The sequence below is a fragment of the Aplidium turbinatum genome, chromosome 15, assembly GCF_918807975.1.
Source record: "Aplidium turbinatum chromosome 15, kaAplTurb1.1, whole genome shotgun sequence".
Classification (NCBI taxonomy): domain Eukaryota; kingdom Metazoa; phylum Chordata; class Ascidiacea; order Aplousobranchia; family Polyclinidae; genus Aplidium; species Aplidium turbinatum.
Genome location: NC_137486.1, coordinates 5817750 through 5835127, shown reverse-complemented (window position 1 = coordinate 5835127; position 17378 = coordinate 5817750). Strand labels below are relative to the sequence as shown.

General features: G+C 39.2%; 1 protein-coding gene across 1 annotated transcript in view; it reads right to left on the bottom strand.

The window, feature by feature from the left end:
• Positions 1 to 17162, bottom strand: part of LOC145784453 (tetratricopeptide repeat protein 13-like) — a 30190-nt gene extending 13028 nt beyond the window's left edge. Inside the window, exons 1-13 of the mRNA XM_082596269.1 lie at positions 16944 to 17162; positions 16106 to 16233; positions 15292 to 15367; positions 9244 to 9314; positions 8722 to 8889; positions 7904 to 8020; positions 7090 to 7283; positions 6481 to 6622; positions 6179 to 6283; positions 5081 to 5150; positions 2295 to 2413; positions 635 to 672; positions 328 to 421 (exon numbers count right to left, since the gene is read on the bottom strand). Coding sequence (XP_082452395.1) covers positions 328 to 421; positions 635 to 672; positions 2295 to 2413; positions 5081 to 5150; positions 6179 to 6283; positions 6481 to 6622; positions 7090 to 7283; positions 7904 to 8020; positions 8722 to 8889; positions 9244 to 9314; positions 15292 to 15367; positions 16106 to 16233; positions 16944 to 17094 — 1473 coding nt within the window. The 5' untranslated portion in view covers positions 17095 to 17162. The remainder of the gene's footprint in view (positions 1 to 327; positions 422 to 634; positions 673 to 2294; positions 2414 to 5080; positions 5151 to 6178; positions 6284 to 6480; positions 6623 to 7089; positions 7284 to 7903; positions 8021 to 8721; positions 8890 to 9243; positions 9315 to 15291; positions 15368 to 16105; positions 16234 to 16943) is intronic.
• Between the last annotated feature and the right edge of the window lie 216 nt (positions 17163 to 17378).

The following is a 17378-nucleotide window of genomic DNA, read 5'->3' as shown; positions in this document are numbered from 1 at the left end:
TTTGCCACCACAGCACTAGAGGTTAGCGAAGCAGTACTGGGTGAGGTTCCAGAGCTGCGAGTAGACGCGGTAACTAAAAATCATAACCTGGTTTGTATGACGCATAACACGTAAGCCAGTGCATTCGCTTTGCAGAAGCTGATCACTGAAGGGCGTTTAAAACTAGTGAAAGGTGTTAACAACTGCATAAAAACTATGTACTGTATACTTTTTAAAAAACAGAAAGCTGACATTATCAGGAAAAACAACATAATTCAGTACTTGCTATTGTAAGCGATAGTTGAGAAATTAATTCCTGTTAACACAATAATATGAAACAACCATCACCTGTTTATACATGACCCTGCCCATGTTATAAGCGTAACAAAGGAGCTTCTGCATCTTGGTAGGCAGTTCACTCCACGCGGGAGCTGATATGTCCCTGAGGAATGAAGACGTCATCATGAGGTTTGGTTCATGACATCAAAAACAGCAAAACTGTCGCTACTTGTGTTAAGTAAATAAAAAAACGCGGTACAACAAACAAGGGTTACGTAATGGGAGGAGAAAGCTATCATTACAAGCTTAAGAGCTCACTCTAGCGGAAGATAAGAAACACATAAAATACCGTTACGTGTGCAGTCTGTGCACTTACTTGATGTGTGGTTGTAAGCCAGGCTGCTCGGTGTAATTCTGCAACAAAATTATTTGAAGTAAAAAATAGGCAAGAGGATCGAACTAGTGCTCGCCTAAGGGGCAGTCAGGCGCGGATTTATGGGGGGGGGGGCAGGGGGCCCCCCCCGAAATTTTGTGAAAAATTGTATGTTTCCGCATCAAATGGTTTGATATGCTTCTAAACAGCTGATATTAGTCCCTCGGCATCACAAATGATGAAAATGGTTGTTTTAATGTCTATTTTCTAGCATATCGTATATGTCGTAGTATCATTGTTCATATCTGTTTAGCTTTTTCTTTCTTTTTAATTGATTTTCAAATTTTCTGGCCCCCCCCGAAAAAAACTCTTAGATTCGCGCCTAAGTGGCAGTCGATCACATCAAACTATCTATCTGTCGATACCCTGTCCCTAGGTGTTTTTTTGGTCATTTATCAGGTCATTGAAAAATTATGAAAATACGAACAATTTTAGTGATTACAAAGAAAGCTTCTTGTGCTACTCGACGATTATTTTGTTGTCAATTGGAAGTACAAGACGTAGACTTAGTGTTTGAACGTTGATCCAATGTCTTAAAATATGTGATAACGCAAATACAAAAGTAACACTTCCCAAGGAGTAAACTTCCCAAAATTGACTGCCCTGGTACTTTCAAGTGTAACGCAATGATGCGTTGCATGGAAAAGCTCAAACCGCTTGGTAGAGATCAATCGGTCTGTTCTGTCAATCGGGTAATTATCCTGACGCTTTGGTCTCGTTTTATAAACTGAATGTATTGTAGACACTAGACAGCACTGGTGGAGAATGGAAAAAATTTAAATAATGCGTAATTGCGAACCAGATGACAATTGGCAAAAAGTTTTGACATAGGTTGGCCAAGTTTGGCAGCCATTGTTAATGCTTTGCTGACTTTCAATGCAGAGAACACAACCGTACAACGTGGATTCAGTTTGCTTTCGCGATTGTGAACTCCAAGAAAAAATCACTTTGCGTGAAATTGTTGAAGAGTTGGATCAGTTTGTAATCGCGAACCATTAGAGCGTAACGTGTTCTTTGTTTGGTCACTCTGACTTGTTTGTGTTGTATTATTGATTTGAATGATTTTGGTGCGTAGTATTGGTGCGTAATAAAAGATGTCTGCGACCGGTATCGCAACGTTGAGTTACGCTGGTAAACGTTGAACAAACGTTTGTCTGTTATAACTTTTCTAAGATGAAAGACGACAACCGTTTCTCAGCGAAACTTGATGACGTAGCTGGTCACAAAGTGCAAAGTTAGGTTTGTATAAGCCGGTTGAAAGGAAATATTTTTATCACAAAAATGAACAAATTACTTAAAGTTTATTTCGGAAAAATGACCAAAAAGTCTCAGCGAAAAAAACTAGCGCTGTCCGGTCATACCAAACGCTGTTAAAAAATTTAAATTTCTGCTCAGCACCACGATGCGGGACAACATTCAGGTGATGGTCTAATGCTGTGTCGTAGCGGCCTGAGCAACACACACCAGAGTTGACCAACACCACAGAAAAATGTGCTCTGGTCCTCTTGAAACCTGGTACTTGAAGAAAACACGATAATCGAAAACAGAAACTAGATTACAAAGCATGGATTCGTCAAACCACGTAGCACCAAAACAGTGTGACCTGCAGAGTGAAAGGAATGCGTCGCGACCAGTTCTCCTTGAAACCAATATTGATGTCATCTTCCACGGTGAAGTCATTAACGTCGACGTCAAGATGAGAGTGAAGATAACGGCACCATTCTGCAAAGTGGGAACGACGATGTTAGAAGATGGCGGGTGTGCTATGGCAGCTAAAATGGCAGCTAATATGGCAGCTCAATGGCAGCTAAAATTCCAAATTCAAATGTAAATTTTGAATCATTCATGTTAAACAGAAAATGTTCTTCTTTTGGCTTTCCTGATACTGTATAAATGAGATAGAAGTATCTGATGCTATAAGGAGCCTCAAAGCAAATAAAGCTTCAGGCATTTTTGAAATACCTTCTAAATTTATCAAAATGGCTAATGTAATTATATGCCCTTTTTTAACAAAAGTACTGAATAAATGTGTCTTGCAAGAAATCTTTCCTGATGTACTCAAAAAGAGTCTGATAATACCTGTACCAAAAGTTAGTTCACCTTTACACTTTACAGATTTGCGACCAATTTTTTTATTGCCAACTTTTGCCAAAATTTTCGAAAAAATTCTATATAAACGGATGATGAATTTTATTGACAAATATAATATTTTAACCCCAGCTCAACATGGTTTTCGTGAAAATGATTCAACAAGCTTAGCATTGACAAAAATTTATGATGATTTACTTTCTAACTTGAATAATCATAAATACACATGCTCGGTTTTTGTTGATTTAAGTAAAGCTTTCGATACAGTTGATCATGGCATACTTTTAAAAAAACTTCACCATTATGGCTTTCGTGGCAAGTTTTTAAACGTTTTAACATCTTATCTAACAAATAGAATGCAAAGTACAAAAATTAACAGTAAGAATTCTAATTTCAATGTTGTTAAATGTGGTGTCCCACAGGGGTCAATCCTTGGTCCCTTGCTTTTTCTTCTTTATGTGAATGATCTTCCAAATGCATCTTCTTTTTCAACTACACTTTTTGCTGATGACTCAAACTTTCATATGTCAGATAAATGCCTGTCATCTCTCCAAAAAAATGTCAATAGAGAAATAGAAAAAATTGATGTGTGAATGAAATCCAATAATCTTTCATTAAATTATAGTAAAACTACTTATATGATCCTCTGCAACAAAAAAAGTGCAGCAGAAAATTTTAGTCTGTCCATCAGTGGCCGATCCATTGAAAGGAAGAAATGTATAAACTATCTAGGTGTAACTTTGGATGAGCGATTGACATGGGATAGTCATATTATTAATCTTAGAAAGCAGCTTGCAAAGGTCTGCGGCATAGCATTTAAGCTGAGATACATTGCCCCTTTAACAGTATTACGGGCTTTATATTATGCTTTGCTTCAATCCAAGATCCAATACTCGATTATAAATTGGGGAAGAGCAAACTCTACATTGCTTGCTCCACTACAAGTGTTACAAAACAAGTTCATTCGATCCTGCTTATTTTTGCCGAGGTCAACAAATGCAACTGTTCTTTATCGCCAATTTAATGTGCTCAGAATTGACGATATTATTAAATTAGAAACTGCAAAATTTATGTACAAATATGTGCACAAAATGCTGCCCAGGGCCTTTGCTGGCTGCTTTATTTTTGTAAATGAAATTCACCATTATAAAACCCGTCAGAACCAAAAAAATGATTTATATTTGCCTTCTACAACGTCAAACTCTGGTAAGAAGATGCTATGTTTTAATGGAGTGAAACTATGGAATCAAGTACCGAAAGAAATAAAAGAAAAGTCTTACAATGTTTTTAAATTTAAATATAAATGTTTATTAAAGAATTTGTACAATGATCACTCCTGAAACGTATCATCCGCTTATTTCTCTACACAATGTTTTTTTTATGTTGCCCTGTGTTATTCCATTGTTAATTTTTACAAATTAAAGTGCTGGTATTGTGCTATATATTATATACCGTATGTGTTAATGTTCTTAATTTTGGGTCTTTTGTTTAAATGTTTGGGTGGCAGCTGACTTTGGTGACCTTTTGTTCTTTCGCTGCCATCCTTGTTGTGCAAATTATTTGTGTTTATTGTCTTTTTGTGTCTTTCTTTTTCGCCAACAAAACAAAAAATAAACTAAACTGAACTATGTTCAGTTCAGCAGGCAATAGCTTTAAGGAGGGCCATGGGTATTTCTCTCCAGAGCAGCGTATTATTCATAAACATGAGAGAAATTAAGGGCTATGCCACTGCAATCGACGGCATGCCTTTTACAGCCACTGCTCTTCAGCGGTGTCGAACCGGCACCCTATCGAACGAACGTCAAACCAAAGCTTTTGCAACTCGGCTATGCAGCCGATCGGATGTTATGTAAGAGAGATTAAGATTTTTGTGGGGAATTATATGACTATATGTATGATATGCAACAAACGTATGCTGTGCCTCTCCGTAGCCGTTGAGCAATAAAGTGACTTCAAAAAGTTTTAAAATGTCACAGAAGGGTATACGCATTAGCAGAAGTGAAGGAAAAACAAATGAATTTGTTACCTAACATATAAATTCTAACAATAAATTTTAGGGCATGGAACCTACAAGGCAAGGTTTCAAAAGCAATCGTACTTTAGAACTGTGGTCGACGTTTAGCTGTGTATAAATGTCGCAATATAAAAAATATATGTACCATATAAACACAAATCATAAAAAAATAAATAACACACCCTAAATTGTCATGGAGGACTAGGCCTAAGGCAAGATTTAATTAAACTATCAAACGATGTCACTCTACTGCAAACACACCCCTATCTTCCCTAGGTGTAACATACCTCTAAGGTACATGGTGGAAGGATAGTCGTGTTTTCCATGGCTGGTGCGCACAGGCCTCCGATGAGTGGCCTGCAACATGAACAATTTGAAGGTCATCAGTATAACATACAGTGCAATTGTAATTGTAACACAACAATTATTATTGTAACCGTCCTCCCCGTTAGCTCAGTGGTTAGCGCGCCCGGCTCAAGATGACGAGGCGCAAGTTCGGCTCTCGGGGTGTGCGCTTGAGCAACGCATTTCAGGACAACTCTCCATTCAGCGGCATCTAATGGACGGAATAATTTCCCGGCAACAAGACTTCAACAATCCAAAACTTCACTCTACCAATCTCGGTAACCGTCCCTGCGTCAAGAGCCTTTACAAGTATGCGAAACTACCAGGAATAACCGATCAAGGCTTTGTCAGTCCGAGGATAAATAATCAAAACCAACCAACAAACTGTTGAAACAAAGACAGAAAAATCTGTCATTTTTGTTAAAATTAGGGATTTTGCAGTCTGGGAAGAAGCACACGACTAAACAGTTATCGAGTCAGCTTCGGGAGGTAACATCTTGTCAAGACAAAATCGCATGATTTTAGGGGGTATCGAACCAGCAACCTACCGATCATCCGCCAGACGTCCAGAGTAGTAGGATGGAAAAATGGCACAGGAGAAAAACTCACTCGGGAGCAGATTAACTCAAAGTATTGCTGATAGATTAGACTAAGGATAAAAATATTTCGCCGACTTCCTTTCCTTAAACATCAAAGCTGGACCACAAACTTGAAATAAAGCAACAAATCGCTTCCTCCCGCATGAGCAGCTGACTACCTTTGCTGCACTGTGTAACAACGATGCAATTGTCCAACCAAGTCCATGGATGATCGTGTGGAAGCTTTTCATCACAATCACGCAGTACCTGTTATGGAACATCTGAAGCCAGCTATATACCACATGCCTCAATGCTCAAAGCAACGTGGTGTTTCGGCTGGACAGTAGGCGGCTTGGGCATATTAAACAATCTATGATGGAACTTAAAGTAGCCTACACGGTGTTGTGTATTCAAATCTATGAGCTATTTAAGCATCGAACTAACATGAACGGAATTAAGTACCTTTGTTAGCTCTTTGATTGAAGGATAGAACTGGCCCATAGAAGCGTAGCAAGTCGCCTTCATAAACTGACAAGCGCTATTGAATGGCTCTAGCGAAGCACAATTCTATGGAACAAACATCACGAGTTTTGAATGGAAAAACGATTGAAACCGCTTCATCACTCGTGTAAATACAATCACTCAAATTCTATGAACACAATTCTCTTTAGAGGCCTTGTTGTTTACAAAAGGCTACTATATGCAGCAATAAAAGTACCTTTTAAAAAAACATCACTTCAATAACATCAAACAATGTAGCTCACTCTGTAGGCTGTCAATGCTTCAGGCATGTTGCCATGATTATACAGGAGGTCGCCTTTATTGTGCAGCAACCCTGCATTGTTGGGTTGCACGATGGCCGCCTTTCTGAAGTACTTCAGGGACAATCCAAACTCACCAGACTCTCTTGAAAGCAAAGCATACAAAACTAAGGTTATGGTAACGTTAGGTGACAAAAGTAATCCAACCAAGTTATCAGGAGAGCTAACTTATGTTTCGGATGGTAATTTTTTTACCTTCCGTAACTGCTTTTTTGACAGCTGAAATACTGAAACTACGAATAACTTGCGTAAATCTAAACGAAAAAACTAAACGCCATTAATTAGCCTAATTAACTATAAATATTAAACTGATGATGGTGAACCGACGTACGCTGAACTCGATTTCTACACTTTGGTTCAGTGCTTTCTATTCAGATTGACCAGTGTTCCAACAAATTTCCTCCTCGATTGAAAATATGAGAGACAAAACAAACAATGCATGCAGTCTTCTAAAGGCAGGTTTCGATTTATTAAGAAACCGGGTGATATCAATCGACGTCTATTTGCGTCGAGTCAACGTAGAAAAAAATTAATTCGCTGATCGGTAAGTACCTATACGCCTGTGCAAGGTTGAGCATGATGTCGACACTCATCGGCTTGAGCATGAGGATTGCTTCGAAGGTCTTGATGGCGTCACCCAGCCTGCGCATGTGGAAGAGACACATGGCGAGATAATGCATCGCTACGGTTTGATGAGGACGTAACCTCAGGGACTCTTGGAGGTCCTCATAAGCAAGACGATATTTCTATGAAGACGCAGATGAGATACACATTACAATTGAATACGAATTGCTCGAAAAGTAAATTTCATGAAGAAACAAAAATTTGTGTATGAATTTACCTCTTTCCAACTCAATCAAAAAATGAAACACAAAAACCATGCACAGGAAACGCCACCGATGATAACAATAAGAACAAGAAGTTCGCACTGCTCCTGCGATGACTCCATGTGTCAAGAACCGAAAACAATTCAGACAAAAAAAACTAAAACTTCATTGTTTCAATGTAATCTCGGTGACTTGGCCTGCGTCAGTGGTTCAAAGCCTCTTCGTGTACAAGTATGAAAAGCTGTCGGTGTCGGGATTAAGTTTTCAAATAGGTTTTCCCAGTTCAAAGACAAAGAGTCACACAATCAATTATGTTAACCAAATGTGAAGGATCATTGTAACCGTAGTAATCCAGTGAATACAAAAACAAGGCGGTACCGCTGCTTGTATCTCACATGGTTTACAAGTAAAGAACATTACAGTGATTCCCATAAAACTGTGTGAAGTAATGTTTGCATGAAATTATGAAACCAGTTCTAACAGGTACACTGTAACAGTCGCATTATAAAACGTATGACATAGATCTGAAACATTCACACCTCCATGAAGACCAATGACATTCCCCTGAGGAGATACAAGCGATATGAAGGCTTCACGCGAATGGCTTCACTATAATCATCGTAAGCCTGACTGTGCTCATCTGAAGCAGAAAACACCTGTTGAAACATATGAAGAGATTAATTGTGTACGAGAAGATATTAAACGATTTTCAAACATTTCAAAATGTATTTCCTTTACATGCGTATTGCGTTATGCTTTACGCCAGTGAGACGACGCCAGTCACTGCGAAGGACATCAAGCGTTTGAGCCATAATAACAACGCTATGGTGAGGTGGATATGCTCAAAGCGACTGGCGGACAAGTGAAGAATTGAGAAGTTTGACATTCACCAAGTAAAAGAAGTCGTACGGTGGAAGAGACTCCGCTGACGTCCAACCCTCGAAATACGGAAAACAAAAGACGTAATACTGTGCACTAACTATTGCATGCTCGTCCTTTGTACAGTATATTATAATATATATATAAACCGTTGCAGAACGACACAACAGCTCAAGAAGGCTCTGATTACTAGAAAGCGTGCAACAAAATGACGTAAACGGACATTCGGGTAATGTTTTGTTTACAGTTTTTTGATCAATACGACATGCGCCAACAATCTTTGTGTTATTTCGTCGGGTTTACAATATTTTCGTCCTTTTTGAAGTTTCTCGTTAGTTTTCTTTGTCATTATAGGCCACAAAAATTCAATTTCTGTTTTAATGTTTTGCTTGAATGAATTTGAGCAAAAAAGCGTTTTAATAGACACTAGACAGTACCTTGAGCAATAGTACATATGGAATAACCTACATTCACAAACCTCTGCTCTTGCTTCCAAAATCACAACAGATTCCTTTTTCGAAGCGAAATACAGAGCTTTGGCGTAGTCCAGCAGAACGTGTGCTGCGTTGTCAGAATCAGTCAGACCAAGCTTAGTATAAGCCATTGCTCGGCCATAATACATCGCTGCACACGGAGAATCGCCTGCCTGTAAAGACGAAACACCGAGTCAGTTGATCAAGACGAAACACTAAGTCAGTTCACCAAGCGCAAACACTGAGTCTGTTGACCAACAACAACACTGGGTCAGTTGACCAATGAGTCAGTTCATCAAGCGAAAATACTGAGTTAGTTCATCAAGCGAGAAAACTGAGTTAGTTGACCAAGGAGAACAATGAATCAGCTGACCTAGCAAAAACTGAGGGCATCAGCAAGTGAAAGGTTGTTGAAAGAATCACATATACTGCTGCTTTGATGAGTTCATCAATTGACAACAGCTGCAGGACGAAGTACAGAAATTGTTTTACACTTTTTCTTAATTAGTTATTTATGCTTGCCTTACATCAATGTGTTTGTTGAAATGGTCAATGGCAATCTGTGGATAGCCTCCCTTGAAAACAATGAAACCAATTCCTGAAACAACAAAACTTGTCTTAAAATGAAAACAAGTTAAATGTATACTCGGCAGTAGTCTATCTAGATGTCGCACATTAGAAAACTAAAGTATCACAGATTTCTTAGTGTTCTTCATACAGAGTGCTTATTCATTACTATAGTAACATGGTTCAAGTCTGAACCGCGTTTATAAGTGATTGATTGTAAGCCATCTAAGACAGAGTCAAAGCAATAAAATGGATGTTTTCAATGCACAGTAATGGATAGTGCATTAGTGCATATTTCTTCTGCGGCAAATTCTGCCTTAATGGAGTTCAAATTATCTACTACGTACGTTCAAGATTACACTCGTTTCCAAAGATGACTTCACTTCACAATAACAAAGTGTGGCAAAGATAAGTTTTGCAATTCATGTAGAGTTTGGTACGGTGCCTGGTTTAGCTTGAATATGTCCTGCTGTTTAATCAATCGAGTATTTAAAGCAAGTTACAGTATTGGCTATTTCTTTGCATTTTTAAACAATTTTTTCACATTTCACAGAAAAACATGCAAGAAATAGATTTACGCTGCACTTCCTTTGATATTATACAATATGCAATTGTGCTTATTGTAAAAACAACGACAAGTGAAAAAACAAGTCTCAAATGCAACACAATTGTTCACGAAATTATGGCCAAGCTATCTGTCTCCGTATTGTGACATAGATTGTAGCGCAATCGTGACGTCATCATTGCGATGCACTGTCACGCTTGAGCGACAATCTCTCGTCATTCTTTCTCTATTTTTACTGACTTGTGTTTTCCAAACGTGTTTCGTCTTTCTTTTACGATGTGTGAATCTAACGGACGGACGTAATAAGAGTGTGAAGTGACTATTCCACATCACAATTGAACCCGTCAGGCCTTAAAGCAGCCGGAGGCCATCGCCGCTAAGTAGTGCTTGAATGACCGCCGGTGCTACCTCCTCAGTCGGCCAATTCGGCCGCCTGTTTCTTCTAGCCAATTATTTAATTTCGCAATAGAATGATCGTGGATTAATTGCCGAAAATATCTAGTATCAAAGAGTGACGCAAAATTAGGTCAGCGCGTCATAATCACCACTGTTGTATTGTGGGGAAACATTTGCTATTGTATGGAATATACCCAGCTGCGATCACCAGCTATAGGCGTCTTGTTTGTAATTCCCGACGTTTATTTTAACAAAGTGTTAATCCGAAGTGCTACATCGGCTGGCAATATTGTCGTTTTTATGTGGATTTGATGTTGTCGGACATTGAATCGTCGTTAAAACGGAGAACTACCCAGCAACAAAAGTCGTCATTTTTACTCTGATTTAACGACTGTAAACGTAGAATCAATGTAAAAATGACGGATTTTGTTGTCTGGGTAGGTTAGTTGATATCCGAGGGGAAAACACGCGTCTTCAGAGTTGAGAAATGTTTCCGCTGTAGGTTAGTGACTCCACACCCTCAATGGTGACATCATAACGGTATAAATGGTCATTGGTCAGGTTTTATGAAAGGCGGTATGCAATTGAAACAATTTACTGAGCAGCGAGCAGTTGAAACAACTTCATTTCGTTAGAAGGTCCCGCAATACCGGATTACAATCCCGATAAAGCAGTTATTGCGTGGTACAACGATTCTATAGCAGTACGTTGCCCAGACTTCAACAACACTAAGTGATCATTTTGGCATTGTTGCAAGTTTAATTCTATTTACTTGTTGTGGTATCGTTAGTTGTATTTTGGCCTCCAAGCACGCAGATTTGGCCGCCGAGAAGGAGCTTTCGGTAGGCCACGATGGCTACCGGGAAAAAATACGAGTTTTAAGGCATGTTCTCTTGTTAACAATATACAATCAATCTTCACTCAACACATGTGGAACTTGAGTCGAAAGTTAGGAAGAAGACAGGTTGGATAGCAGTTCATACATAGCTGTTATCAGAAAGAAAGAACATCTTCAATTGTGTGGCTCTGGTCACTTCAATCGTGAGTCTGTAGTTACCCATCTTCAATTGTGTTAGCTGGTCACTTCAATCGTGAGGCTGTAGTTACAAGAATTGTTTGTTGCTGGTGTTGTCAAACGCAAGATAAAGCTGGCCAATCGAAGCGGCCAAGAAAGAGCAATCGAAAAAGTGAAACCAGATCTCCAGGTCAAGAACACGAGAAGTCACTAATTCTACTGTGGGGCAGTATAATCACGCTGACTTAATACTGCCTGAAGCGGCTGGGGAACGGTCACCAGACCAACAATCCGTCGACGATTGAACTGGCTGAAGAGAGAAAGAAACTGTGTTATTCCCCCGATAACAAGACTAAGCGTGCGACGCCATTTGGAAATTGGACCACGTGGACAAAGGGTGCGAGTACAACGCTTGTCGTCCGGGCAGTGGTGCGAGGACTATTTCCTGCCTCTGGTCAGTGTGCTACTTATTTGTTTATGTATGTTATCAAGCTTTATAGTGAATTAAATTTTTGTAGCCTTTAGTAGTGAAGGATTAATTTGTTGATTACCGTACATTAATCTATTTACTAAATTGCTGAAATAACTATGAGTGCCGCTTCCCTTGATGACTGTCTGTGGGTCTCGGGCGGGCTGGGGAGTGTACAGGGGCTGGTCCTCCGCTCTTTGGTGGGGCGAGGTGGATCTGTCGCGGAAAGTGGGGCCACCGTAGTGCGGCCTCCGGTGAGTGGATCAGTAACGCAATCACAATTGCCATAGTCCCTGACGCAGTGTTGTCTAAATTCTGCGCCCATATGGAGGCTGCTAACGAAGCAAACAATTTTAATGGCTCCTAGCTTAAATGTACCTGTTTATGAGATACCTATTAGACCTCCGCCAGAATTTACTGATACTACTAGGTATATCCCTAAGGGTCGTGCAGTCCAGGATGGGTATCATGGCTTTCCCGTGCGTGAAGGTGACGTAATGGCAAGGAGAGAACAGCAACCGCCCCTAGCCTACGACGGAGCGTGCAAAAAAGCGTCAAGGAAGGACTATCTTGACATGGCCTCGCTCATAAAATATGACGGGTTTTCTATGCCCTTTAGTGTTTTTAGAAACGAGATAAATGCTTTGTTAGAAAAATGCCCGTATGAGGATGTGAGACTGAGCTTGATTAGAGCAGAGTGTATTAAAACTGCTGCACAAGACCTAAGCTTGGTGATAAGCAGCACCCCAGGTTACAACGAAGCAATGCGTGCTAATATGGCATTGGAGCATTTGTCTTTAAGATTTTCTGTTAGCGGCGGTTTTAATTCTGAGGCTTGTGTTAAGAGTATCCGATTTGGACCGCGTGTGTCTGGGGCTGACATTACTGGTTGTCGCAAGTTTCGGGCAGAATTACTAGATTGCCAAATATATGCGGCAGTATACAAGCGGTTGGACTACCTTGAAGGAAAATTTGTCTGTGATCTAGCTAAACGTTTGCCCGTTTATGCACGTCAACGCTTCATTGATTTCTTAGGTGATAAATTTGGTGGTACGACAGACCCTTCCTTTGAAAGTTTGTTGCAGTTTGTTATTGCGGAAGAAAATGCGAAATCAACCGACTTTGGCATTTGGTTAATGAGTGAGGACCATAAGTCGAGCAATAACCATTCTTCTGGTAAGTCAGAGAGTAAAAGGGACGCGGGTGCATTTCAAGTGAAACATACGGCAGCCAAGGTTGATGGCTATGGTAATATCAACTCCGCAACGTCAAAAACAAGTGTCTCGTTGTGTGAGTGTTGTCTTTCGTTTGGTGTGAATGTGGATCATGGTTTGGAGGTATGTCATCGTTTGAAGGGTATGACTGTGGCAAAGCGTGAAGAGTTTTTTTACAAGCATTGGCTCTGTTATAATTGTGGAGGAAAGCATCGGGCTAGAGATTGTCGCTGTGCCATGAACTGTAATCAGTGTCAGGATGCTAACTATAAAACGCCGAAGCATTTCGCTATGTTGCATGAATGGGTCGTTACTCGTTAGTGATAGGCCAGTAAATAAACCGGTTCCAAAGAAGGTACACGAGTCCGCTGTGGACAAAGTTGACAAGTCTGCGGTTCATAAAATTGGAGTTCAAGGTACAGAAAAATCAGTCTCTTTGAGAAATGTGAAAGTGACACCTTGTAAAGTTTTAAACCGAACAGTTGCTGTGAAGGTCATAAACCCAGCAACTGGCTTAGAAAAGTTGGTGTACTGTCAGCTTGATTATGGATCCCAGATAACGCTGGTATCAAAATCATTGTGTGCAGAGTTGGGGTTACAGCCCTATGAAAACATTTCCTTTACCATGAAAACATTGAACGGTGATGCGAAAGTTGATGTTGGTTTGGTCAAATTTGTGGTAAAATCGTTGTCGACTGGTGAGAGTTTTAACATAGATAATGTTGTTTGTTCGACGCCATGGAGCGATGACATTGAAACCTTGCCCTATAAGCAAGAATTGAGTGGTTACAGACATTTTGATGACATTAGTGTGTTTGAATTAGAAAATCGTCAGACTGTGGACATTTTGATAGGCGACGACTGTCCATTCTTGTTAACTGTGCTTGAAGAGCGAGTTGGTAAAACGTTGTATGAGCCGCACGCGATCAACACACCGTTGGGATGGCTAGCAGGTGGGGGGCGGTCTCCTCTTTGTTCGGACAGTCGTGTCACAGTCAGGAAAGTACAGGTTCGCGATGATCTTGAGAACATGAACTGGTTAAAACGTGAAAATTTGACGCTCGACTGCATGGTAGATGAATTAAGGCAGGAGTTGAAAGAGGCCACACTGGCAGATTCGCGGCAGAGCATGTCACTCGCTGATAAGTTTTGGGGTCACTGGACAGATTTCCACCTACCTAAGTTGCGGGGTCGCAAACAATGGAGAGACATCTGTCGCAATTTAGAACCCGGAGACTTGGTCCTGGTATGGGATATGAATGATCGGCCTAAACGAGGGGACTACCGAATCGGCAGAGTGGTTGAAATTTTACCGCAGCATTGAAAGGGAAAAGAGTTTGTGAGAAGGGTGAGGGTGGCTGTGGTAGCATGGGACACTAACACAAAGAGGGCGCGCGGGCACGCACTGCTGTGCTCGCTCCAGTTGGTTCGGGCCCCCAGATGGACGTTAAGGGACGTCACTCGTAGAAAATGTGTTTACTTTATTATTAATGTTTAATTGTTTATGACTTGTATGATGTATGATGCTTATGCTCGCTGTCTACAAATTAAATAGATACAGTCTGGCTGGAACCATATGTATTTATCAAGTACATATTGTCACTTTGAGTTACGCCAATATCGCTCACAGCAAATTTGCTTGTGATACCTGTTGTGACTGAGCTGAGCATCTTATTCATTCTCTCACATTTATTCAGTATCTTCATACGACAACTTTGTTTTTGTATAACCGTGTGTAGCCTATAGTGTATTAATAATGTCATGTAAACATGGTCCGTTTTAAATACCTTCAGACAGCAGTGTGGGAATACAGGTTCATCTATAATTCTATATGACAATGTATGTTATTTATACGACAATATTATGCGGCATTGCAATTATGTTTAATGTGTGTTAGGTATGGCCAATGTTGAGTAATTTCGTTTAGGTAAAAATAATATTCTGGAAGATGGATATCGTAATATTCATCTTGGAGGCTGCTATGTTCACGAAATTATGGCCAAGCTATCTGTCTCCGTATTGTGACATAGATTGTAGCGCAATCGTGACGTCATCATTGCGATGCACTGTCACGCTTGAGCGACAATCTCTTGTCATTCTTTCTCTATTTTTACTGACTTGTGTTTTCCAAACGTGTTTCGTCTTTCTTTTACGATGTGTGAATCTAACGGACGGACGTAATAAGAGTGTGAAGTGACTATTCCACATCACAATTGAATCCGTCTCTTGTTAACAATATACAATCAATCTTCACTCAACACATGTGGAACTTGAGTCGAAAGTTAGGAAAAAGACAGGTTGGATAGCAGTTCATACATAGCTGTTATCAGAAAGAAAGAACAACAATACCTAACTCAATGGAAGTGGCATGGTCGTGGCACAACAATGGAAGTAGATTTTTATCCAAGACACTTTTAGCATATTTCTGTAGAGGAATAACAAAATGTACGAGTATACACAAATATCATACAATTTGTATGTGAATACTATGCCAATTTAAAAGCAAAAAGTATAACTTCTTGTCACGTGTAACATAGATTGCATCTACTGCAAAGAAATTCTATCAATTTTAGTGTGCTGACGATATTACCCTACAGAAAAAAAAGTTATGATTAATATGATAATATGCTACTGAAGCAAAATCTGGCTCTATCGCTTTCTATGGTTTTATGACAACACAATTTGGGTAGAGAGGTAACTCTTTTAAACCATAAACAGACATAACTCAGCAACAACACTACATTTAACATTATAGAAACAAAAAACAAAAAGCGAACGTTTTCGGCTAGTCATATAGCCCTTTTCAAGCCTATAAGAAATACATTATTAAAAGAAATGCTAAAGAATCATATAGTATCACAGCAAAAATATGGTCAAAGCTATATGGGCTATATGACTAGGGCGAAAAGGGCGAAAAGGGCTATATGACTAGCCGAAAACGTTCGCTTTTTGTTTTTTGTTTCTATAATGTTAAATGTAGTGTTGTTGCTGAGTTATGTCTGTTTATGACAACAAATTCAGAAAGTACAACTAAAGCACTTTACAGCATCTCTATTTATTGAAGGCATTGTATTGGCTCATCATAAGCCCTCCTTTTTATTATTATTAAACTCTTCATAACAAGTGCGATGTGTACAGAAGCACGAGTAACACAATTTTTTACCTTAATTTGATGAAAATCGAGATCTTCTACTTTACAGAGCTTCATTTTAACATCACCATTCTCATATCTGTTGACAACTTCTGTGAACTTGGCACCTTTCTTACATATGTTGGAGTCTGTGTGCCAATCTATTACCAAAATGCACACAATTAAGTGAAAATGAAATACAACTTTTTAAAAACACATATAATCATTTTGTCAGCATCAACTTTACATTGATGTGGAAAATGAATTTGAAGTATCGAAGTATTCAGAAAAGGGCACAATTAAAAACAGAGAGACTCTAGCATAGCAAAATGAATAAGTTTGAAATCAAAATATTAGTTAAAAGCCCATTTACTTTGAAACTTCAAAACAATGTCTTAAACATGCAAAATTGGAAATTGTTCTACGTTATTTAGTTTGCAATAAGTCAAACATATTAGAAAAATCCTTTTCTATTGTGTGGAATACAGCAATGAGTATTGAGTAGCAACAAATACCTACAAGAGGCGCAAAATAAAATCATCTTTGTTTGTTGCTTGGATATGAAGATTCACTCTATGATGGACCCAATACAAAAAATCACCCTTTAGGCCGACAGTAAGTTAGCGCTTCAATCTAATGAAATCAATAAGGCTAATCACATGTTTATTGTTTATAGATGACTGTGTCCCTCCACCAGGCGTGATGCCCTAAAAATAAATCTTCCACCTACTCAAAATTAAATTTGAAATTCAAACATGCATTTAGGTGCTCTAGTGAAAGACATGACACGTGGCCAAATCACTAAAACCAAAGTGAAATAAAACACAGTGAAGCAACATGACAAGCTGTGTTTAGTTTACTAATAGGCTACCTTTCTCATTTACATCATCACATCCCGTTGATTCTGGTTCTGTCTTGCAAGCTTCCACTCCCAAGTTATAGCATTTCACTAATTTAATGTTGACGGCCCATAAAAGAAGGGATGGCATCAAATAAAACCACAAGGATTTTCTAAGATTCATTTTTCTCTATACTAACACCACCAAGCAATATTGCCTACCAAAGTCCTGAGCAACTCTCAATCTTACAATACATTAAGCATATTCTAAGATAAAGCACAAGTTTTAAAACGTACCGGTATGTTTTTATCAAGTATAGTGATTCCCTAAACACGAATTTTTGGTAAAATAACCCGACGAATTTCAAATAAAACAGGCCAATGTTTGTTTAAACTCAAAAACTGAAATGACACAAGTAAGAAGATTGCTATCCCTAATTCTGCACTAAAAATTAGACCAAAACCGCT